General features: G+C 27.4%; 9 protein-coding genes across 9 annotated transcripts; 3 read left to right on the top strand and 6 right to left on the bottom strand.

Annotated features, from left to right (window-relative positions):
• Positions 1–12: 12 nt before the first annotated feature.
• On the bottom strand, positions 13–1,305 carry cubi_01664 (uncharacterized protein; the record flags this gene model as incomplete). The annotated part of the gene is made up of 1 exon (XM_029018676.1): positions 13–1,305. The coding sequence occupies one exon, from the start codon at positions 1,303–1,305 to the stop codon at positions 13–15; it is 1,293 nt and encodes a 430-aa protein (XP_028874111.1).
• An 873-nt stretch (positions 1,306–2,178) lies between these two features.
• cubi_01663 (metacaspase-like protein) lies at positions 2,179–4,941 on the bottom strand (the record flags this gene model as incomplete). The annotated part of the gene is made up of 1 exon (XM_029018675.1): positions 2,179–4,941. One exon carries the CDS (start codon positions 4,939–4,941, stop codon positions 2,179–2,181), a length of 2,763 nt encoding a protein of 920 aa, XP_028874110.1.
• Positions 4,942–5,922: 981 nt separating this feature from the next.
• On the bottom strand, positions 5,923–6,888 carry cubi_01662 (uncharacterized protein; the record flags this gene model as incomplete). The annotated part of the gene is made up of 1 exon (XM_029018674.1): positions 5,923–6,888. One exon carries the CDS (start codon positions 6,886–6,888, stop codon positions 5,923–5,925), a length of 966 nt encoding a protein of 321 aa, XP_028874109.1.
• Positions 6,889–7,697: 809 nt separating this feature from the next.
• On the top strand, positions 7,698–8,728 carry cubi_01661 (uncharacterized protein; the record flags this gene model as incomplete). The annotated part of the gene is made up of 2 exons (XM_029018673.1): positions 7,698–7,727; positions 7,778–8,728. The coding sequence occupies 2 exons, from the start codon at positions 7,698–7,700 to the stop codon at positions 8,726–8,728; spliced, it is 981 nt and encodes a 326-aa protein (XP_028874108.1).
• A 1,265-nt stretch (positions 8,729–9,993) lies between these two features.
• Positions 9,994–13,170, top strand: cubi_01660 (uncharacterized protein; the record flags this gene model as incomplete). The annotated part of the gene is made up of 1 exon (XM_029018672.1): positions 9,994–13,170. One exon carries the CDS (start codon positions 9,994–9,996, stop codon positions 13,168–13,170), a length of 3,177 nt encoding a protein of 1,058 aa, XP_028874107.1.
• A 627-nt stretch (positions 13,171–13,797) lies between these two features.
• cubi_01659 (uncharacterized protein) lies at positions 13,798–15,192 on the bottom strand (the record flags this gene model as incomplete). The annotated part of the gene is made up of 1 exon (XM_029018671.1): positions 13,798–15,192. One exon carries the CDS (start codon positions 15,190–15,192, stop codon positions 13,798–13,800), a length of 1,395 nt encoding a protein of 464 aa, XP_028874106.1.
• Positions 15,193–15,987: 795 nt separating this feature from the next.
• Positions 15,988–19,212, top strand: cubi_01658 (B-box zinc finger domain-containing protein; the record flags this gene model as incomplete). The annotated part of the gene is made up of 1 exon (XM_029018670.1): positions 15,988–19,212. One exon carries the CDS (start codon positions 15,988–15,990, stop codon positions 19,210–19,212), a length of 3,225 nt encoding a protein of 1,074 aa, XP_028874105.1.
• Positions 19,213–19,664: 452 nt separating this feature from the next.
• cubi_01657 (transporter protein) lies at positions 19,665–21,467 on the bottom strand (the record flags this gene model as incomplete). Its single annotated transcript, XM_029018669.1, has 1 exon — positions 19,665–21,467. The coding sequence occupies one exon, from the start codon at positions 21,465–21,467 to the stop codon at positions 19,665–19,667; it is 1,803 nt and encodes a 600-aa protein (XP_028874104.1).
• Positions 21,468–22,483: 1,016 nt separating this feature from the next.
• Positions 22,484–23,878, bottom strand: cubi_01656 (GTPase; the record flags this gene model as incomplete). The annotated part of the gene is made up of 1 exon (XM_029018668.1): positions 22,484–23,878. The coding sequence occupies one exon, from the start codon at positions 23,876–23,878 to the stop codon at positions 22,484–22,486; it is 1,395 nt and encodes a 464-aa protein (XP_028874103.1).
• Positions 23,879–24,066: the final 188 nt, after the last annotated feature.

Raw genomic sequence — 24,066 nt, 5'->3', positions numbered from 1 at the left:
ATTATTATCAATTCAATTAATAATATTATAGTCAAATGATGATTCATGATGGATGATGTTACCTGGATAAGGCATGTCATAAAAATTAGAACTAGTTGGACTGGAAATAGAGTTAGAGTTTGATAAGTTAGTAGTAGAATTTTGTTTATTATTCAAAGCATCATTATTAATAAATGAGGAGGAATCAAATTTTTTAGCATTACAATTTCTGAGATGTACTTGGCAAAATAAGGAGATATCATCAGGATTTGAAAGATGAGGAAAATCTCCACCATATTTAAGTTGAGCAAGTTTAACATTTTCAAATTTGGTGATAGAATTAATGAAATTATGATCATCAAAAGAGTTATCTGGGCTATAAATAAATGTAATCCTTTTATTATCTAATAAACTTGAGAATTTTGATAAATTTAATATGGACGATGTTTCATCACCTGATAATACAAAACTTAGTCTAGAAGCTAGATCATTATTTGAGAGAGAATATAATTGTCCAATTACAAAATTTAATGATTGATTATATAGTTTATCGTATATATTATTACTGTTACAATTATTATCATTAGAAATGGTTGAATTAAAATCCATATCTTCTATTGAGGAGTATAAAATTTCTCTATTTTTAAATATTTCAGAAATTAGCTTTATAAGAATAAATTGTGGACAAAAATATAAAAATGTGGAAGCTATTGATGGTATTGGTAGATTTAATGTTGATAAAAAAGCATTACATAATATTAGTGATTTTACTCTATTTGGGTATTCTTGTGAAAACATGATACTTAAATATCCTCCTAAATCACTACCATATAAATGTATTGAACTTAACTCAAGTTGATCCAAAAAAAGAGAAAATGATCTTATCCAATCATTAATATCATCATAAATAGGATATTGTACGGAAATAATTCTATATCCACATTTTAGCATATTTTTCATAAACATAAAATATTCACCAGCAGTACCCGAAATACCGTGTAAAATAACGATAGAATCAAAATCAGAAGATTCATGATTTTCACTTTTTATAATGGTCTTATTATGTTGTGAAACAGAATTTAATTTGTTTAGTTTGTCCAGATTTTTATTAGATAACTGCTTTACTGTTTTTCTAGAGTAGTAATCATCAATTATATCTTCATGATCAGTAATGCTTTCTTGAGAGTCTATTCTACAGAATTTTTCCACATTTTTAGGATTACAATCAATCCAAGTCCAAATACCATCCAAATAAGGTATTGTTGTTCTTTTCAAAGGGTAAGATTCAATAAAATCTGCAAAATCACTAGAAATTCCTCTCCTCATTTTTTTTTTTCCAAGTATAATGGTATGTGTATATGTATATATATATATACATATATATATATATATATTTATATATATATGTATATATATATATATATGTATATATATATATATATATGCTTACCTCAGACCTTTAAATCAAATGAAGAAATGATCTGTATAAATAATTGAAAACTTTTCAACCTTTAAATATTTTTTAATTACTTTCCTATCATTCCATACCAGATTTAGAAATAGTGATTTTAACTATATTTCCAATATTCTTTCTCTAAGCTCTATTACATTCAAAATTGTATTAAAGAGTCCTACTCTTTTTTTCTAATTACAAATTTTCTAATTCTTAAATGTTGTAGTTTGTATATGAATATAAGTTAATGAATACATATGCTCATACATGAAATTCTATTTATTAGTTCTAGTTTTACTTTTTTTCTTTATTTCTTCTGCAATTTAATACTATTATATTAATTTCTGGACCTCACACAATCTCAGCGCCATCTAAATAAAGGGCGGGGTTGTGGTTTTAATGCAGGCAAAGCATAATATAGTTTAGTATTACGTGTTAAAATATAAACAAAAATAAGTAAATAGTTAACTAAAAATTAAAGAAAAAAATTTTTTAAAGTTTGTAACAAACGCAAATATTCTAAATTCAACATTAATTTAATAAAAATTTGTATTTACAAAAAAACTAACATTGTAATAAAGAAAATAAATTTATATTAAGGTATTCTTGTAGAATTAATATATTAATATAATTTCTAACAAAAAGTCATTTTCAAATTAACTAGCTAAAATATTTTAAAAATAAATACATCAAAACGTGATTTAAATATATAACTAGTTTTAAATGCAACTTTAGATGTCATTATTTTACATGTTGGCGCCAAATTGATTTATAGGTTGTGTAGGAGGAGGATAGGTGATAAAAGAAGAAGGATAGAACTTGCTATTGCTTTGATTGGATGGTGGGAATGGATTAATATTGAATCCATTAGGTGTTTGAAAAAATTGTTCATTTGTTCCAAAATTCACTTGATTCACTGTGGTGTTGTAGTTGGAGTGATATTCTGAGTTAACAAATTGATTAACAGAGCCTGTAATATGTCTAGTTGGAGGTAATTGTTGATAAAAATTATTTGAATTTGGGAGAGATTTAACGGGAGCAACTAAATGCTTATTTATAGATTGCATTGCAGTTATTGGGGGATAAGTAATTAAGTTTGAAGTTTGATTAATATAATTTGAATTATCTGACGATCTATAGGAAAAAATGGGTGGTGTTGGAGGGGTATTAGTAACACCATGTGACGAGGAGGAAATAGAAACTGGGAACTGCTTCATACCTGTAGAAACATGAAAATTCTGGAATTGGTTTTTAGAATGAATTAATCTTTGATTTGGAGTAATTTGATTAAGGCGAGAGATATTTCTCGGTGTAATGTTTTTTATGGGATTAGAAAGCATCACTCCATGCACTGGTTTAAAATCATGATTTTGATCTAAAGGAGCTTTGAAATTATGAGAATCATGTTTTTTATTTTTGTTTCTAGAGGATAACTCTGTGCCAACAAACATTGAGTAAGGATTAAAAGTATTGAATCCTATAGAATTATTTCCATCAAATCTTTGTGGAATTTCCCCGTTTACTGCCTTATTTTGTGTATTGAAAAATGAATTTGTATCCATTTTAAAATGATTGGTATCTGAAAAGTTGTTTTCCATTTCATAATTATTCAAATCGTAATTTGGGAAACCTTCATTTACGTTCCTATTATTAAATCTTATTGGGTTAAATAAGCTTGCTGTTGGGGGAACCAAGTTAACTGAAGATAAAGGAAGATTGGAGTAATCCTCATTAAAACCTGAGGAAGAATTTTGTATAAATCCCTGATCAAATCTTTGTATTTGATTACTCGGTGGAAATTGGTCAATTCCAGAGCCTGAAACAGGTGCTAAAACTGGAGAAAGAGCTGAAATAGTAGCAGAAACTGAATTTAAGATAACATTCTTATTAGTATTTATCTTCTTTTCTTCAAACTGATTAGCCTCATCCTTTTTATTTTCTCCTTCTTGATCACTGTTTTCTCTAAATGTTGGAGGGGAATCTCCTTTAGAAATTTGACTTTCAAATGAATTAATGGATTTGTTCAAGGCATTTGTGTTTACGGAATGGAAAAATAGATTTTCATTCTTATTGGCTTGAAGCATAGAATTATAGGCTTCCTGAGGTATTAAAAAGTTCTGGTTCTTTTTTAAATGTCTTATACAGTTATCAGTAATTTTAAAATAGTAATCAAAGTTAAAATCTATGCTTTTATCTCCACCAAATGGAGAACAAAAATATTCAGAAATAGTACCAGCTCCTCCAGAATGTATTGTTAACTCTGGATTTTGATCTAGATAAGGAAGTATCGAAGATTTTAAGCATGAAATATACTCTCTAACCCTTGCTAGAATGGTTTTGAACGAAAGTTCATTTCTTGGTCTTCCTTGTTGTAATATTCCAGTAGCTATATCACTAATAGCTTTGCAAAATGACCAAGTAAAAACTCCATGTATAATATTATAAGCTCCTCCTCTAGATATTGGAATTTCTATAACACCTAACTTAGACTCAGTAGTAGATGAAAGAGATCCAATATTATTAAAAGACAGTGAATTAGAAGGAGGAGTACTAGTTGTTGATAAACCATTTCCAATACAAGAATCAGTTACCTGAGTTTTTCTTGTAACCGATAATAAAGGTAAAGAAGCTTCAGCAGCTATTTGACTCCATGGAGCAGCAGAAAAACAATATCCCTTACATGAGAGAGAGACGTATTGTGTAGATTGTAGACTTGGATCTTTTAGATTATGTGTATTAGCAACTTGAACACAAGGTACATATCTTGGTCTTACAAGTCTATGAACCATTTGCTCTTCTTTAAATACTGAAGAATTATAATGTGCCCTTTTTACCTTATTAGTGGCTGAAAGAAATGGCCAAATTCCTTTAGTTACTATACCTTTAACATACCACATACCATTCAAATTACCAGCTGGATCCAAAATAGTCTGACCTCCATTACAGTCTAATATTACGTTTAATTGAGTTTCTGAAGGAACACACAATAATAACTCCTTAAGTTCACTACAAAGTAATACATTATACTCATCTAAATCAGATCCATTTGAAGCTAAATACAGTGTTGAATCTACTGGTAGTAGAGCTTCATCATAACCTTCCCCTTCATATGATGTTAAAACGTCCACTTGTACTCCATGTCCTGCGAAGTAAAATACCAATATATCACCAGCTTCTGCATCTCTAGTTAACCAATTTATTGCAGTTAAAATATTCCTCTTATTTGGATATATTCTTGAATCGTGATGTTTTACAGGTGGGATTTCGTCTCTTGGCCAATTATCATAGAAAGAAACAGGCTCCTGAAAATCAACTAAAGTATCATAGCCTCTATCTGGTTCACTATCAGTAAGAAATATTATATCAGATGCATTGAAATCAAAATGAGACATCAATGTTAAAGCCATTAACTTTGCATCGTTTGCACAACCTCTTAAACTTATTCCCTCTGTCTCTATATAATTAATTCCAATAATTACTGCCTTTTTCTTCGGGATATGTCCATTCATTTTGTTCTTATAATATTTTTAAAAGCATTAATATGTATATATTTATTCACTTGTATTTATTGTGTTATATTCAAATATAAAACCAAATAATTTTTTTTTTGATTACTAGTTTTAGCCTTAACTCTAAAACTTTATATTTATATCAATAAATATTTATTATTTGTTTAACCTCAATAAATATAATCGAATTGGATTAGTGCTAATTAGTAATATAAAATTTCAAAAAATTGGAAAAAGGCCAGCCATATGTGTTAATTTAATTTATTTATTTTTTTGTTAATATATTACGTTAACTTTAAAAACCCTGAATTCTTTAAATGAATTTAGTTTAACTTAGAATTTCACAGAATCAACACAATTATACGTGTGATGATTTTTGTATGTATTTACTTGCTTACTTTAAACTATTTACCATATAATTCCAATGATTTTTTTTTCTTTTTTAAAATATTATTAATAGTTTTCAATTTATTTATCAATTATTTAAATATTGTGTGGATTATAAGCCTTAACAATTTCTAGTTCATATTATAATTAAAAACCCGCCACTTTCTGTAAAAAATAATTTAAATAAATTTACATGCAAAACAATTAAGTAGGCAAATAAATTCCGCGAAAAAAAAATGATTTGAATAACATTTTAGGTTATTTATGTAAGAGTATTAGCAAAGACAGAGTATCAGTAATTAGTGTCAGAACAAAGATTAGTGTGAAAAGATGAGAATTAAGTAGAAACTAGAGATAGTTAATGAGAGAAAGTAAGAAAAATTGAAAATAGCCAATAATAATAATAATAAGCAAATACAATTTACATAAAAAATTATTAAGTATAATTGCTATCTTTCTAAATATGAATCATGTAAATTAATAATAAGAATAAATTTGAATTCAATTGTATAATTATGTAAAAATAAACAATGGATTTAAAAAAAAATGTTGATTTGTATATTATATCATTAAAGTTTATAGTGGTTATTAATATTATACAAGGTTGAAAATGTCTTTAATTAATATGTTCCAAACAACCTCAATAACAATTTCAGCACAGATTAGATAAATAACAATCCATTCAAGTTTATAGCCGTGTTGAAGAGATAACTCATTATTTAACATATCATATAAATCTTTAATAATATCCAATCTTTGATTAAGAATCTCAACTCTTTTAGGTATATCTAGATAATTCCTACATGTAATATAATGTGGTTCATAATCTTGCAGATCCCAAAAAATATCAGGAGTATCCAAAATATCGGTTTGTAAATTAATATAAAAGCGATTAATAAAAAGTTCACCGATTCTTTTACTAATATCCTCTCTATTATCCTTGATTGTTCCACTCTTAGCCAAACTTTCTGGAAGTGATCTTGTACTATCAATATTTTGATCAACAACACTTTCAAATACTGAAAGTTTTACACTTTGACTTAGTGCATAACTATAACTTAATCTTTCTAGTAGAGAATCTGATACTAAATGAATGTTATCCTGCTTTATAGATGGCCTTTCTCCCCAAACATAAGTCATATCATCATCTTGAGGCTCATCTGTTCTTATATGTAATGGTTGTTTAATGAATGTTTTCAATATATTTACTATTGCTAATCTTTCAGCTCTTGTTAAATCCCATCCAACTACACATCCAAATTTAAAAACATAACAAATTCTGTTTTGCAACCATCTTAAACACACTACTTCATTAAATTTCATCTCTATATGTATTTGCTTAGTTGATAAGTCACCCTGTTTCCAAGCCTCAAGAATCATTGGAAAATCCATTTCATTCGCAAAACAGCATGCCCAAACCATGCCAGCAGGTTCTTTAATCTCTTGTTCAAGTTCTCTTATTGATGTTTGAATATCTGCTCTTTTTCTTGTTACACGAATTGACGACTTAAAGTGCCTATTCTTCAAGTTACCATCTGAATGAAAGTCAATATCCTCCATGTTTACAAAATTATCTTCACTACCTCTTCAGTTTACCTGCTTTAATTATTAGTTCTGCGCTCAATTCCTCTTCTAATTGATATAAAAATTCAGTTGGATTATATTTAATCTTTCCTTTTTAATATCACAAGTTACTTTTATACATTAATGTCAATATGGTTCCATTATGCAATTAATAGGATAAACAATTTCCCGCCCATCCTTTTGTTTGACCGCCAAGCATTTGGAATATTTATCATTTGTGCGGGAATGTTTTGTATGTAAAAAAAAAGTAATAATTAATTGAGGGGTATTGTTTTTGTATGTGCAAAAAAATAGTAAAAAAAATAGCATAGTATAATATAATATAACAACATAACAAACTTAATATAACACGAAACAGAAAAAGTAACATAAAGAACAAATAATAATAGCAATAGACATATAAATAAGAGTTTGGGATTTAAAAAGAATAAAAAGTCAGTTTTGAGCAGAAATAAATTTACTCAAAGTAAAATTTATTGAAAAATTTTGTTTTATTAAGATAATAGAGATTTTAAGCAAAAGGAAGAATTTTCTAAATAAGTTACTCCTTTGATTTCAGTTAAAGTTCTGAAAACTTTAATCTCCATTTTCTCTATAATAAAAAAAAAACATAGTTTTTAGTAATAATTGCAAGTGTTTAATACTAAATTGAATTTATTATATTTTCTCAGGTATTTGAAGGAATAGTTACAGAAATAAAGTACATTTTTATATTCGAATATTTTAATTTATATATTTAAAAATAATAATACACATATCATCAAACCAACAAAAATTATATGAAGATGAGTCTCTATTCAGAAGAAATTAACGAGGTTAGTTTTTAAAAGTAAAATCATAAAATAACAATTTTTGATATTTTTAGATCGAGAATTGCTTGAATTCAGGTTATTATGATAAAGTATTAATGCTAATCAAAGAAGCTGAGTATATCAGAAATAAAGACTTTGATGTAGATACACTTTTGGAACTTACTCAATTTAGATGTAAAATACATTTGAACCAAATAGAAAAAGATTCAATAGGATCATATTATTCAGAATCAATTTCAAATCAAAAGTTTGGTATTGCAGCAGTTTGTTTGTTTACTATTTTTAATCTACCCGAAACTACTGATGAAAGAAAATATGAACTAATAAATGAAATGAGACAATTATATGTACATAATAATAATAAAATTGCAATTATTGATGTTATTTTATTATTAATGAATTTATATATGAATGACTTTAAATCAGCATTATCAATCACAGAGTCTGCTCCACCCAGTTTGAAAATTATCCAAGTTTTTGTTTTTTGCATTATGAACAAATATGATTTGGCACAACTTTTATTTGATGATTTGATTGAAAATTATGATACATATACATGTGAAATGGAGAATTATTACTCCATTTCTAATTTTAAAGAATCTTCTTTAGTTAGAATTGCACTAGCTTGGTTGCAATGTCTTAAAGGTGAATATAATTCATCTTTTATAACTTATGCAAATATGCAGACTGACTTTGGTGAGAATTCTTCTTTTAGACTTCCCTCAAAAGCAAGAGAATCCCAATCAATAATTATTTTAAATGGGATATCTGTGATGCATATGCAAAGACAACACTGGAACGATGCTTATGAAGTTTTATTAAATGCTTATAAAATTGATCCAAAATGTCAAGTTACACTTTCAAACTTAATTACATGCAGCTATTTTTTAAATTTAAAAGAAGAACCTGAAAAATACTTAAATGAGCTTAATTCGATAAACTGTAATCATCATAAAATTGCTTCTCTTGAAGCTATTGAGAAAAGCTTTAAATCGTTTAATTAACTATTATTGAAGAAACTAGTGCTAAATAGGAATAATTTAGAAAACCGGCTTGAAACTATATTACATTTATAAATGCATCATTTATATTAACTTTTTTTGTTAATAATATATAAAGGGATTGGATTACTTTCCTTATAAGGAGATTTAACCTAATAGGAAAATTTGTTGAAGTACAAAATTATATACTACACTTGTTTATATAATATATTATATTAGATAGCTTAGGATCAGGAATGTGAAGTAAATTGAAGGCTTGATCAAATTATTTACTAGTACTTAGAATGTTGAGTTGTAAATATTCTAATTTTTATTTTAACTATATATTTGCTTCTCTTTATTTCTCCTTTCCTCCTCTATCTATTGACTTAATTTCACTGAATTACAAAAACTTTTTAAGTATATATCAGTTATGGATTTTACTTTAATAGTCATTTTTTTTTGTTCTGAAATTTATAATTTTTACACATTTCAAAATAAAAATTTAGTTTAAAATTCAGTAAAAAAAAATAAAGTATATATATATTGCATATTTTATCATTTAGTACATGTAGAAATAGAATTTTATGTGGTTAAATTGTGTGCAAACAAATTTTAATATTATTTCTTCTTTAAGTGAAAAATAGAAAGAAAAGTTGTTTGTGTATCTCTGTTCAATATAGAAATGTTTTACATGATATTTAACTAAAGATTATGACTTTTCTCATAGTACAATTATTATAATATTAAATATTGTATGTATAATAAATTTTATTAATTACATGTTTAAATTTTTAGTTACGTGTATAATTACTAATTGATGAAGCCCCCTCTCCTCATTAAAAAAGTTGGCGCCATCCCTCATATAAAATAATGTAAAGTATATCTAAAAAACGTAAATTATTAAAAAAAATATTAAAGGGTTAAATAACAAAATAAAAAAAAGTAGATAGACTGATTTTGAAACAAACAACAAATTACAGTCAAAAATGTACAAAGTAACTGACTAGGTTTTAATTTTTTTTCCATTTTGAAGTAATATTAAACTAATTTATGATAATAATTGAAATTAAGATTTAAATTGAGCAATAAGAATTTAGGATCGGCAATTATCTGCCTTGAGATGATTAAAACTGTCAAATTGTGGGAAAAGTTTCTAAAATTGGTCATTTAACTTTTAAAACATACGAAAGATTGAATAATAATTAAATACCACTTAATAAACTATTATTTATTGAATTGAATAACATATTATAGGGAATTTAATTCTTTTTTTTTTTTAATAAAAAATGGTTAAAGAAGATATTATTGTAAAATGTGAATTGAAAAATAATACAATGAAAGAATTTTCGGACTCAAGTTCACAAGAAAAAATAGAAGTTGGAGATTTAAATGAAATAGAACTAGTATTAGAAAAACAAAATCTTAGTATTAATAATACATCAGGGTATCCGGAAATATTTGATCAACTTTCAAATACTCCTCTTAACTGGGATTTAAAAATATATGAGCAATTTTTTAATCTAAGTAAAAATTGTATTAAAGAAGTATATAATTACAAGGATATTCAAATCCCAAATGAAACTGTTGAAAACTGTTTCAAGGCTATGCTAAGTCCATTAAGATTACTTAGGTTTCTCATTGGATTCAATTTCAATATTAATAATGCATTCCATGCTTTTAATAAACATATTAAATGGAGAAAAGAATTTAATATGGATAATGTAGTTAGACCCTATGTAATTACAAATATGGTTCCAAATAATAATATAGAAATGGCTCCACTACACAATATTATAACAAGATATTATCCTTGTAATTTATTATTAAGGGAAAGTACCCATGAGAAAACACCATTAAAAGACTTTTATGGTAACATTATTTGCATTGAAAGATTTGGTTTACTTGATGAAACAAGATTATTAGGAGCTGTCAAAGTTGAAGAGTTATTATTATGGTATTCTTATCATATGGAATATAGAAGTATACTTTTAGATAATCTTTCATATGAAGTCAAATCACTTGTTAGAGCAACTTGCATAATAGATTTATTTGGACTAAGTATATCTCAAGTGCATTCTTCACATATGATAACAATATTGAGAAGAATGATACAACTGGCTTCTGATAATTATCCAGAAGGTATGTCTTATGTTATTTTTGTTAATTCACCCAAATTTTTTTCTATTGTATGGAATTCATTCAAATCATTACTTGCTGCAAGAACTGTTGAGAAAATTCTAGTTTTGGACGAGGATTATAAGACAAAGTTGATAAATATAGTACCAATAAGTAATCTTCCACAATTTTTAGGAGGACTTACAACTGATCAATTTTCTACTGTACCTAATACTGGTACATTATTGTTGGACTGTTTTGGACTTGGTGATGATAGGCAAACATTACATATTAAAAGGATGAAAAAAGAAAAAGTTTCAATTTCTATATCAAAACCTAATACGAAAGTATTTTGGACATGGGGAGTTTTAGATGGAGAAATTAGTTTTTCTGCTAAATACTTTACTGATAAAATATTTACATCATTAAGTAATGAAAAAACAAGAAATGATTTTTGTCATAGTGGTGATATCGATAAACAATTCAGTTCAAATAACAACTTTTTATCTGAGAATTATGATAATCATCCGGAATTTAAAATTAATATTAGTTCTACTAATGATCTTAATAACACCTACAATTTTAATACTAGCAAAAGATCATCTAAAAATTCCAAAAGACTTTCCAGCAATAATATAACAAGTCCTGTTACATCAATGCAAAATTTAATGAATCAAGAAATTACTTTGGTTCCAATGTCTAAATTTGACTCTACTAAAGCATATGGTGGTTCATATTTTTCAGAATCTCCGGGTTATTTAGTATTACAATGGGACAATTCTTGGAGTTTATTTTCTGCAAAAACTGTTCATTTTGTTATAAAAACTAGTAATACAGCATTGCCTGAGGATCATAATGACAATAATAGTAATACTAATAATAATGACAATGATAATGATAATAATAGTGGTAATAATAATGATGATATTAATGTTAACAATATTGACTCAAATATTAATGATTTATCAGATATAAGTAATTTAGTATCTCATAATGTAGCATTAACAAATATAACTAAAAAGAGGCCATCAAAAAGCCACAAATCTGTTGAGAAGAAAAAAATTAATTCAAAAAGAAATTCAAAAGTGTCAAATAAATCTATAGCTTTAGTAAAAATGGATGATAATATTTCAATGCCTAATATGGATAAAAGTAATAATGATTATTTGATGTCAAAACCAATTAAAAAAGGTAAACAAAAACATAAATCTAGAGAAGGCAATACTCATAATATTTCAGATTATAAAAAAAATAATGTATTTAATGAAAATGATAAAATGGCAATAACATCCATACTTAATGATAAAGACCAAATACTTGATTCATCTTTGAATTATGATATTGATAGTAATTCAGAATGTCAAACAAATTATTCATTTATGACAGCTTATTCAGGAGTTGATGAGATTTTAGATTTGTTTGAATATAATAAGAATTCTTTAATGAATTTAAATACATACAAAAAGAAGATTAATCAGACAGATGAAAATAATAGTAAAGATAAAGAATTATTTGATAAACCTTTAAAAACTTCTGTTAATTATAAATTAACAGAATTAAATTCAAATATTATTGAATCACGTATATCTGTGAAAGATCTAAATAGAGATGATGATAATGATGATAATGGAGAAGATGATGATGTTAACGATGAAGAAGAGGACAAAAATGAGGTTGATAATGATGATGAGGAGGAGGAGGAGGAGGAGGAGGAGGAGGAGGAGGAGGAAGAGGAAGAGGAAGAGGAAGATGATGATGAGAAACAAGCTGAAGAAGAAAGTAATAGCGAATTTACAAGCTCACAATTAAGTGTAGATGAAACAGGCGAGTGTGATTTAATAGTGGATAGCTTAAATTCTTCAAATTGTTCAAACTCTAGTAAAGAAAGTTTTAATAGAGAATTTAATTTAGGTAATAAATGTCTAAACGTAAGAAATAGAAATTTGTTAAGTAAAAATCAAATTTCACTGGAAACTAGTATTAATATATTTGGTTTTGAAAATTTTGGATTTGAATCGTCACAAGAATATAAGAGAAGATATGATGAACTTTTAGACTATATTAATTCCACTTTAATGCTAGAATCCACAAAAAATCAAGAATTTTATTCACCACAATCTTCATTTATTTTTACAGATAAGCCGAAAAAGGCGAGTTCTCCAATATTTGAATGTAAATTTGGGCATTTACATCATAAATTTGCAAATATATTTATTCGTTCCAGAAAGAACAACAATAGAGTGAACAATAGCTCTACTAGTGTTAAAAACAACAATAAAAATATTGGTAGTTTGCTTAAAAACACGTTATTTACTAGATTAAGAAATAAATTCAAAAGAGAGAAATAATTCAAAATTACTAGTAGAAAATATACAAGTAGAAATCAAGTATGTAAAAGAAATAACAATTATATAGGATAAGATCAAAAAAAAGTAAATATAATAGATCTTAGAATGAGGTTTGGATCAGGAACTTCATTTTGGGTTACTTTTTAATAAACATTACAGAGGAAAGCAGAGCAAAATTAAATTCCGTAATGAATTTAAATGCATGCATTTTAGGCGGGCATAATGTGGACCATTTTTATAGTATTTAATAATTATTAGTAGTATGTGACATCTAGATATGTATATGGTGCATATTTATACATATAAATATACATATACATATACATATACATATATGCACTAAGTAACGTAATAAATGCAAACTGAGTATTGTATTGTATTATCTTTTTTTGAGATTTGTAACAAAGTTAAATTTAGTAGATTATGTTGTTATTGTGTGGAGTGTTAAAGGGAAACAATATGGGAATAATTTGAATTATAAAAAAAAGATTTAGAAATTAAAAATATAATTGTTTAAATAGCATAAGGTAGCAAGAAATTGTGATGAATGATTATGACAAAGTGGGTGGTAATATCATAATATATGTTAAGTCTATGTAGGTAAACATGTAAGTAGTACAAACACAACTAGTAGAAATTAGCTTCGTCTTCTTCATCTCCCTCTTCAGTAGGAATATTAGTGAGATCCAAATCTTCCCCAGTAATGTTTTTCCAGAGTCTCAATACATCTTGAGTTAGAGATTCGAAGTGAGAGGAAGCATCACAAGATTTAGAGACAAAAACATTATCATCCTTTCCTGAATCAGTTGGTTCGTATAAATCAGATGTGTAGAAGAATTGTTCTTCAATGGAATTTCCTAAAAGTTTTATTGCTGGATTAATTTCCAAAAGTGGATTATCAGTTTCAACAGTAGTGGAAATAATTGCAATGTACTTGCCTTTAAGAGCCACCCCATGAGTACATGAAACCATCATAACATAAATATCATTCTTTCTTCCAAGCTCATTTTGAGGAATAATAATTTGGCATGAAGACACATCATTGGTGTCATTAATAGGAGAATTTAAAATACATATACAACGTAAAACTTTACCGGTACACTTAACTTTAGGTTTATTATCATTTTCATTTAATACATATGATGGATCACAGATAACCATTTTACATTCAGCCTTTCCTTGTGAGGTAATAACACCAGATACCTTACCTTGTTCATCATATAAAAATTGTTTAACATTTGTATTTAGCATAAAAGTACCTCCATGAATAGCACATAATCTTGAAAATCCCTCTGGTAAACCACCAAGACCGTATACAGGATATATAAAAGGAGACTTACCATACCTACTTAGACTCATCATATATAATCTAATCTTATCCAAAGTTTCACCACATGGCTTATTAATATAATCATCATTTGTATAGAGAGCTAAAGCATGTCCAACAAAATCTATAGTGGTCGAAGATAGACCGAAATGATCATATATATCTTTCATTGTATTTGTGTTCCTATTAAATCCCATTTGTTTTGAAACATCATCATCTGACCAATTTGCCACAAATGAAAAAAACGATCTGCATCTGTTCTTCTCCATAAGACCTAATAATGGACTCTTTAAAGCTTCAATTTCAGTAGCTGGTACCTTATGTATGAATTTGGGATTAAAAAGCAATCCTCCTTTTTGAAATTGATATACATAGGTACCTTCAATTACCTGCCATTCTAAATATCTTGTCACTTTTGTTTTTAATAATATTTTTACGAGATCACCACTTGCCATGACAAATTTTGGTATTAAATCTACATTCCAGTCTCTATTAGCTCCATAATTATCAGGAGGAGATTTACCAGGTCTAAACTTCTGATACAATGTTGTTAAATTTAATGATGCTGCTTCTCCACCATAATAACTGTTTCTATCGATATGGAGAACTTTTTTGCCTGATGTTGATAACAATCCACTTATTATACATTCAGTTAGTCCAGTTCCACATATTAATACATCATATTTTTCATCCATTATTAATTAATTACTATTATTACCCGTCTTAAGTAAAAGTATTTTAAAAAAAAAAAAAAACTTAGAATACTCACTTTTCTTTCTTTGTTTTGCCTATTGTTTTATTCTGGTCCTCCACCCACACAACTTATTACGTGTTCCTATTTAATTTATTTAAATGTATTATTTCAATTTTTAAACATATAAGAACAACTTAGACTTCCACTAAGCTTTATATGTGAGAAATATAATATACAGTATGCAAAATGCAAAATATATCAACTTTCTTATTTTATCTTTTTTTTAATTTCTTTATATCCTCTTTTTCCCCATAACTCTGACATTTTTATTATTATTATTATAGGCGCCATTGTAAAGGCGGGAAGATCTTGAAATATTATTAATGCATGTAGGTATAATAATAAAAGTATAAAATAAAATGTATTTATGTTTATATATAGATATAAACAAATTAAAATTAGCAGTAAAATTATTAAAACATAAAAGGTGCAACTCTTGAAATAATTAATAAAATTAAATGAATGGTAGGAAAATAAGAGTCTAATCTTGAGAATTAAGAGGAGAAAAAAGTACAAATTTGGAATAAAAGATTAATATTAGAAAGAGAAGAAAAATCTTTGGAAAATTCAACTTTGGATATTTGAAAAAAAAACTAAGTAAATTTACAAGTACTAAAAATAAAACAACTTAATTTAAATATATACAAGAAAAAGCTGGGGCTGAATGTGTGGGGAAGGACAAAATATATAATATAAATGCTTATCAAACAATTAAAAATATCACTTACTATTAGTTATGACTGAAGAAAAGGCTTTTGATGTCATACCTGAGCTCATTGATGATGCCTTTGTGCTAACAAGATGTGAATATATGATCCAGCTTTCATATTACACTCCAGATTTGCATGTTACTAGAGGTTGGTCTTTAATTACTAAAGAACAAAGAGAGAGATTTAATAAATATGCATCAAATTTGGGGGGACACGTAATACAATGCATATATGAATTATCTGAGCTACCCAAAAACCAAAATTTTGATACTATTTTTGGTGAAAATAAAATCATAGTAAACTCAAAGAGCATGGTTTTCAAGAGTGGAGCATTACCACCCCCCAAAGGATTTGATTCAAATCCCATGGGAGTTTATAGATTTGGAATATTTACTATAGCTTTAGGACCAATTTTAATGGTAGATAGTATTGATGGAATAAGATCTTCGGCACCTTTTCCTCCAGGATATATGTGTAGATCATGGCAATGCAATGACTCTATCAATGTTCCATCAAGCAGAAACTCCTTTACAGCTAACTATCAAGTAAAATTCTGCGATCAAATACTACCAACTATGCTTATAGAAATTGAATTTAAACCACTCAGAATTGAAATTTCACAACCAATCTGTGAAATGTGTGATATTAATATTTCCACTCTTTACTGTGAATCAGATAAGGCTCACCTTTGTGCATCATGTGATGAGTTTCACCATTCTTCCAGTAGATTACTTTCAAAACATCAAAGGGTACCAGTATCACAAAGCCCATATCAATTTGGTTTTTGTCCACACCACTCAACAGAAAGAATTGATTCAGTATGTATGAATTGCTACATATCATTATGTCCACATTGCATACTAATAGGACAGCATTCATCAGGAGATGCAGCTGAGCATATATTAATATCAACAACAGATGCAATTAGAATGGCATATTCTGGAGTGTCACAGAGTGATCTGGAACTACAAAAAAGAAAAAAGCAGCTAGCAGATTATTTATCAGGTAGACACAATCATATTAATGATATTAGGTCCAACTATGATGAAATACAAGAAAGGATTGAAATTGCATCAAAAAGTTTATTGCAACAATTAGCATCACTTAGAGAAAGAAAAATCTCATTCATCATGTCTATCAAAAGGCAATTACTTACTGAACTTCTTCTCATTGAGTGGATGGAAGCATTTTTTGCCCATTTAAGATTGGCCCTTTTACCTTCGGATTTTCTTGTATATTCACACAGACATGATTTAGTATGTAGTTATTTTTTTGGCGGGAAATCAAATATTGTTGTAAGCAATGAAGTTTTGCCAAGTTGGATATTAGAAAAGTTTTTTGTAGATGGTGGGTTTAATGTAATATCAAGATCAGGTGAGGCTGATGATATGCTGAGCATTTTGAAAGAGAATCAAAATGGCTTGGAAGATGGGTTTAATGACAGTAATGACGAGAATTTAGATTCATTAAATGCATTAAAAAAGAAGTTCGAATATATGGATGACATTGATGAGGGAGAAAGTACTAACTTAGATGAATCTAATAAACTTAATAAAAATGCAGTGGCTAAGTGGGACGAGTTTAGTGTTGGAGAAGTTAGTAATAAGTCTATCTGTGATTTGAGCGGGAAAAATCTCCCCATAGAACAGAAATTATTAACATCAGAAGAATATAATGCATGCAAATTGCCATCACTTGGTACGGAAAAACACAATAAAGATGAAAACAATAGTCAAAATTCATTTGCAAGATATCCAGAACTAAGAACAACAAAGTTGATGCCTCAAATGAGGGATTTAGTAGAGAAGTTGAATCCAAAATCCAGAAATTTACATGAGTATTATTACTCCAAGTATGATGTTGACGATTTGGTTGAAAATGTAGTATCTCGTGTTCAGGAAAAACTGAATGGAATTTCTACAACAGAAAATGATGAAGAAGTTATTTGGTTAAATATAAATAATACAAAAGAGAATGATATTAATAATACAATTGATAATATATTATTATCTAGGAATAATAAGGCATCAAAGAATATCAGTATTTGGGATCCAAGTGTAGATAGGCCATCTGAATTAGCAAAAGAATATTGGAGGTTTTTGGTTGGTTATAATTATGAGTTATTAATAGCTTTGCTTCATTCAGCTCCATCATTAAAGAGAAAGAATCTGATTCAGGATGTATTTAACTTATCAATATATATGCAGTCATTTGACCACCTATTTTATTCTTTGTTTCATTTTGAAATTAATTTCTTGAGTAATATTCCAATTGATACAATGCTATTATCATCTTCTGTAATTAATGATTTCTTTCATATAATGTTAAAAGCTAATAGTTTAACTAAAGTTGATAGATTATTTTTGGTTCAATATATCCAGATTGTAATTATTAATATACTAAATATACGAGAAGGTCCTTATGTAAATCATATTGGTAAAACTTTAAATATAAAAAATTCAAATAAGAATGAATTGTTGTTGGAACAACATGAATTAGATAAAGGTTTAATAGAATTTGAAGAGAAAATTTTAGAAACAACTGAGAACTTTATAAGGCAAATAACTTCATTAGATATTAATGCAATTCCAGACACATTAAGAGGTATTTTATATGGTATAATAGATATAATAGATTCAATAAGTAGTGAAGCTCACTTAAAAAAATCAAAAGAAAACAATTTAAATCACTTGCCTTCAAGATCCCAAAAAGTAATAGCTTACTGCACAAATGGGTCAATTTCCTTTTGTTGTCAAATTTTATTAAACCATTATATTATTCCAAGAATCTCAAATGTTATTGCATCTCTAAATTATACATTAAAAGATAATAATAACCAATCAGGAACTGTTACCAAGAAAACTGATATAATAGCTAGAATTCAGTGTTTCAGAAGGGCTTTAAGTGCTATATCTATATATGTATGGGAACCATCCACAAAAAATACTCCAGAGAAAAATCTCAATAATTTGGAGCAAAAATACAGGGAATTGGGCTTGCAGGTGTTTTCATGGCTCCAAAAAATCTTTAAGAAACCAAGATTGGTTTCACCAATAATATTTAATATTGTCGGTATGCCAGAAAGAGGAATAAATTCGATTGATAATATAAAAAACTATATGATTTGGTTAGATAATGCGTTAAGAAATGACCAATTAAAGTCGGATGGTGGTATGGGTCAGAAGGAAATCTTAAATTGTCAGTACTTTGAGAAACTGCTTTCTTTGGCAATAAAAGGACTAAAAAATTAATTACATTTATGTTATTTCAATTAATACATATATGTATTTTTATGCACACATTTGGCGGTAACCATTTTTTATTTATTATTTGGCATAAATATCTACATGCATTAATAGTATTTCTTTAATTTTTGAATAGCCACATAAATTTAATTACGTGTATTAATATTGAAATAACAGTAATAGTTAAATAAATGAGTAGTTATAAATATATAGAATGAGTTCTTGTGTTTTCTTTAGTTCAGTATATTCAAGTGTTAAACAATATTAAGTTATTTGGCATTGTAAATTCTTCAAGAACTTTTATTAAACAATTATTTATAAAGGAGAATTCGAATTTTTACATATATAATTACAATTATTATTATCTCAGCCTCCCTTTACTTCCTTGAAAAAGAAAGAAAAGTTGTACAGGAATATTTTTTTGTCAAGAGAAATAAAATATTACAAATTACAAACAATTAAATAATTATTCCCTTTAGATTATTTGGACTAAATTTGTTTCCGTTTTTTGGGTTATTCTTGCAGTAATCATCCTGAAATGAAAATGATCTCGTTGATAATAACATAGAGTCATCCAAATTCTGAACTGAGTAATCCGCTAGAGGAAGAGTATCATTTTTAAGAAAAGTGGAAGATTTAGTAAACGAAGAAGATTCGCTCGGTGAATCATCCGAAGAATCATCAAAGGTACTCACAGATGATGAGCTTATAAATTTGCGAGATGATAAATTTCTACCATTTTCATACTTGAGATATTTATGGCAAATAAGCTCTTCAAGCCTGATTTTGCTGACATTATTTTGATTCTTGCCATTAATAAGATTCTCTAGATCATTAAGAACCATATCAGTAGTAGTTTGTATTGTATTAGATACACTATTTGGAGCAGAATCCAATTTCCCACCAAGTTCAATATCAACTCTGGATACTATATAACATACTATAAGTGCCATTATACATATAAGCAAGAAAAATGCTTCAACTGCAACATATGATTTGAAAGTTGAATGTAGAAAAGCAACTTGTATTGGGGTAATAATGAATCCAAAGTTTTGTATACATGTAACTACACCAAGTGCAGTACCTAATAAAGTTGGTGGAACACTTAAGCTTATACATGGCCAATAAACTGTGGCAAAAAGTGTATATCCAAATCCCAGTATAGTAATGGAGATTGCAGGATGTAATTTGAGCATTAAAGCATGAGCAAGTGCCAGAAACCCAACAGAAATTGTGAGTAATTTACATCTTTCACCAACACGATCAACAATCCATCCCAATATTGGAAGTACCAATACAGAAACTGCATATAACAAACTCATAATAATACCTGCATATTGTCTAGCAGTAGAAGCTGGAATATCCTTATATTGAGTTTCAACTATTAAAGGTCCTGCAATGTAATTAAATGGCATAATTACACTATAAGATAGTAATCCCAAAATAGATAAATACCAATATAATCTCCCAAGTCCACGTATTTTTCTACCAACTAGAACAATCCTGAATTTTAAATGGCTAATATATGATGTTTTACTAGTTTTCATAATTTCATTATGAGAAATCAAATCAGTATGGCTATTAGTTTTAGTTTCATTAAACATATTATCAACATTTTCATTTGACAAATCTTCCAAATAATACTTTCTGATGTTTGCAATGACACTAACTCCTCCAACAACCATTAGTACTAATCCCAATAAAAAAGTCCAATATACTGGGAATAATGTTGCTATAATAGGAGAGACCATATCACTCAATACAGATCCAATTCTTCCAATTGCTAAACATATAGATAGGGCTAAAGCAACCTCCCAATCCGGAAAATACCTGATTAGCAAAGAATTAAAGGCAATAAGTGATGATTCAGATCCCAAACCAAAAATACATCTCCCAATTAACATAGTAGTTAAACTCTTCATTCCAAATCCAAGAGTTAGAATAAATTGACCCAAAATTAGAAATGATATAAGTGCCATTGATAAATAGTATAAGGAAACTGTATCTATAAGAACTCCTGCTAAAAGAGGAAAGATCAAATTTGGAACGGATACCAATGAACAAAGTGTATTGTAATAATATTCAAATTCTTCTTTACTATATAGGTCCTCAAATGCATCAAAAATAAAAGGTGCAATTGCAGGTAATGTATCGTTACTATACATTATTCCCATTGTAACTAAGCTGATACATACCAATAGCATCCATCTTGCCACCAGTTGTGACCCATATTCGTTATTACTTTCAACAATTTTCATCATTTTTTCCAGATAAGTTTTAATTTAGACTTAGGCTTTGACTTTAAAGTTTTAAGCTTAAGTTTTTCTTTAGTTTTAGATTAATTAAAAGAAAATAAAAGAGAAAAATAATAAGCCATCAATAGTAGTAAAGTTCAACCCAGTAAACTTTAAATGTTTCAAATTCTTTCTTTTTTTCTTACAAGCAAATCCTTTTGCTTTTCTTCTCTTTCAATTATTTTAGTCCTTCATCATAGATAATTAATACTTTTTTATTACTAATGCTTTAATTTGGCTGTAAATTATTTTCTTTTTTAGTGTACTATCTCAAAGCCTTATTAAATAATTCAAATAATTAAATTAATTCTTAATATTTTGTATATATACAAAAATTTTGATATATTAATTAAGAGAAATTATAGCGATTTTCTGCAAATCTTGTAATTATGTGTTAGACTAATACTTGCTTCCAAAACACTTTCTTCTTAAGTTAATATATGAAAGTTATAAAATTAATATTTTCAGTTTTTAACTGAGAAAATATACTTTACTTTTATTTTTCTTTTTCTTTTCAATATTGTACTTTCAATTTCTTCTTCCTCTTTATTTTTTTTTTATTATTCTTTTCAATGAATTGTCATTTGCATGTAATTGGCGCCGAACAATGGCGCCAATTGTTTAGCATGCATGCGATGTATTATAGAAAAGGTTTAAAGCGGTAACTAAAAAGAAATAATGGTTAGAGTGAAGTATTTTTTTTTTTTTAATTTACTTTATAGTTGTAATGAAAATAGATATTTTTAGTTTTCTATTCTTTATAATTGAAGTTTTTATTCTGTTTATTAATTATTAATTAAATTTATTTAGTTATTTATAGTATTTCTTCATAGATTAGATGGAAAAAAGAGGGGTAATAGATTTTTTTAAAAAATGCAATACATGTAAAAAATGGTTTAGAAGTATTTAAAGCAAGGTTGATTAATAGAGGTGATATAAAAATTATATTATAAATCTAACAAGTTTGGCTTGATTACTAATAATCAACTTTTAATTTGTGAATCTAGTTCGTCATATATACTATCAATATTAAATTCTTGTGACCAATTAGAAACAACAGTAATAGAATCTTTTTCTAATAAATCTTGATCAGAATTACTTTGAGGGGGAAAATTATAATAAGGAATTTTACCATTGAACCAATCAGTTAAAACAATCATTGCTGCAGAGTTAATATCAGGAATACCACCCTTGTTAAGTTTACCTCTTGAAATTGAGACATTTGTTAGAAACTCAGAAACATTAGTAAACATAGGTATTTTATATAGCTTAAGTAGAATCTCATGATCAATCTTTTGTAAAAGTAGTGATATTGGCTCGAAATAATCTTTAACATTTGTTAACTGTACAGTATTTCTCAAAATTTGTGTAGGATCTTGAGAATTACCAATAAATACAACACCTGGACTATCAATTAACTTAGTTGTAGAATCTAGATCGACTCTTTGTAAATGTCTAGTTACTCCAGCAACAGCTCCAACCTTAACACAATATCCTCTTTTCAAAGAATTAATTAAGGATGATTTCCCAACATTAGGATAACCCATAATACCAATTGTAATGGATTTCTTTGCATTTTTATTACACCTTGAATAATTTTTAATTAATGACATTAATGCTGAAACACCAAAGGCAACAGATCCTGCTCTAATAAAATCATTGGATATTTTTAACCCACTATTTTTAGAATGATTTACTCCATGTTCTGTAGAAGTATTTAATGCTGATTTAAATGCCAAAGTTGGATGTTCTCTTCTTAAATAAGTCAACCACTCTTTGACAACATCTCCTGGTACCAAATCAATCTTACTTAAAACTAAGACTAATTTTTTACCTTGTGCAACAATTGATCTTTCTAACTCAATATTTCTAAATCCCAATGGATCTCTGGCATCCAAAATCTCCAATATTACATCTGACTCGTCAATTAACTTCCTTAAATCTCTAAGAAAAGCTTTTCTAGATGAATCTGATGATGATGGATCACCCAAAGTCTTCATATTAAGTTCTTCCAATTCTGATTTGGATGCTTCAAAAGCATTTTGGCGACTAAGTGCATTTTCTACAAAATCAGATAAATTTGTTGGTAATTTAGATACAGTAGAATTTTGTTCCTCACTTATATCCACCATAGATTCAGTCCTTTTCTTTTCTCTAATTAATAGTTTTTTTTCTTCCTTTTCCTGTTTCATTCTTTCCTTCAAATCGTTCATTTCATTCAACATTTGTTCTTTAAATGGCCACAAATTTGGTATATTTAATTCTTTAGTTTTCCCTTTCTTGCCCTTAATAAATGATGACTTCCTTGCTATCTTTTTCATTTTCTTTTTATGCTGGGAAACTCTTTTTTCTATTTTATATTTCCTCCCCAGAGGCATTCTCTTACTTGTGCTTTTCTTTATCTTCATTTCTGTTTATATCAATAACTTATCGCCTTAAACTAGTAATTAAGTTCGAGTACTTTCTTAAGCTATCATATATATTAAAATTACAAATATTTGTTTTTTGTATAAATTAATATATTTATATCCGTTTAATTCTTATTATATGTAACAATTCTTTCAGT

The sequence above is a fragment of the Cryptosporidium ubiquitum genome (genome assembly GCF_001865345.1).
Source record: "Cryptosporidium ubiquitum isolate 39726 chromosome Unknown contig_9, whole genome shotgun sequence".
NCBI lineage: Eukaryota > Apicomplexa > Conoidasida > Eucoccidiorida > Cryptosporidiidae > Cryptosporidium > Cryptosporidium ubiquitum.
This window is presented reverse-complemented; position numbering and strand designations above follow the sequence as displayed.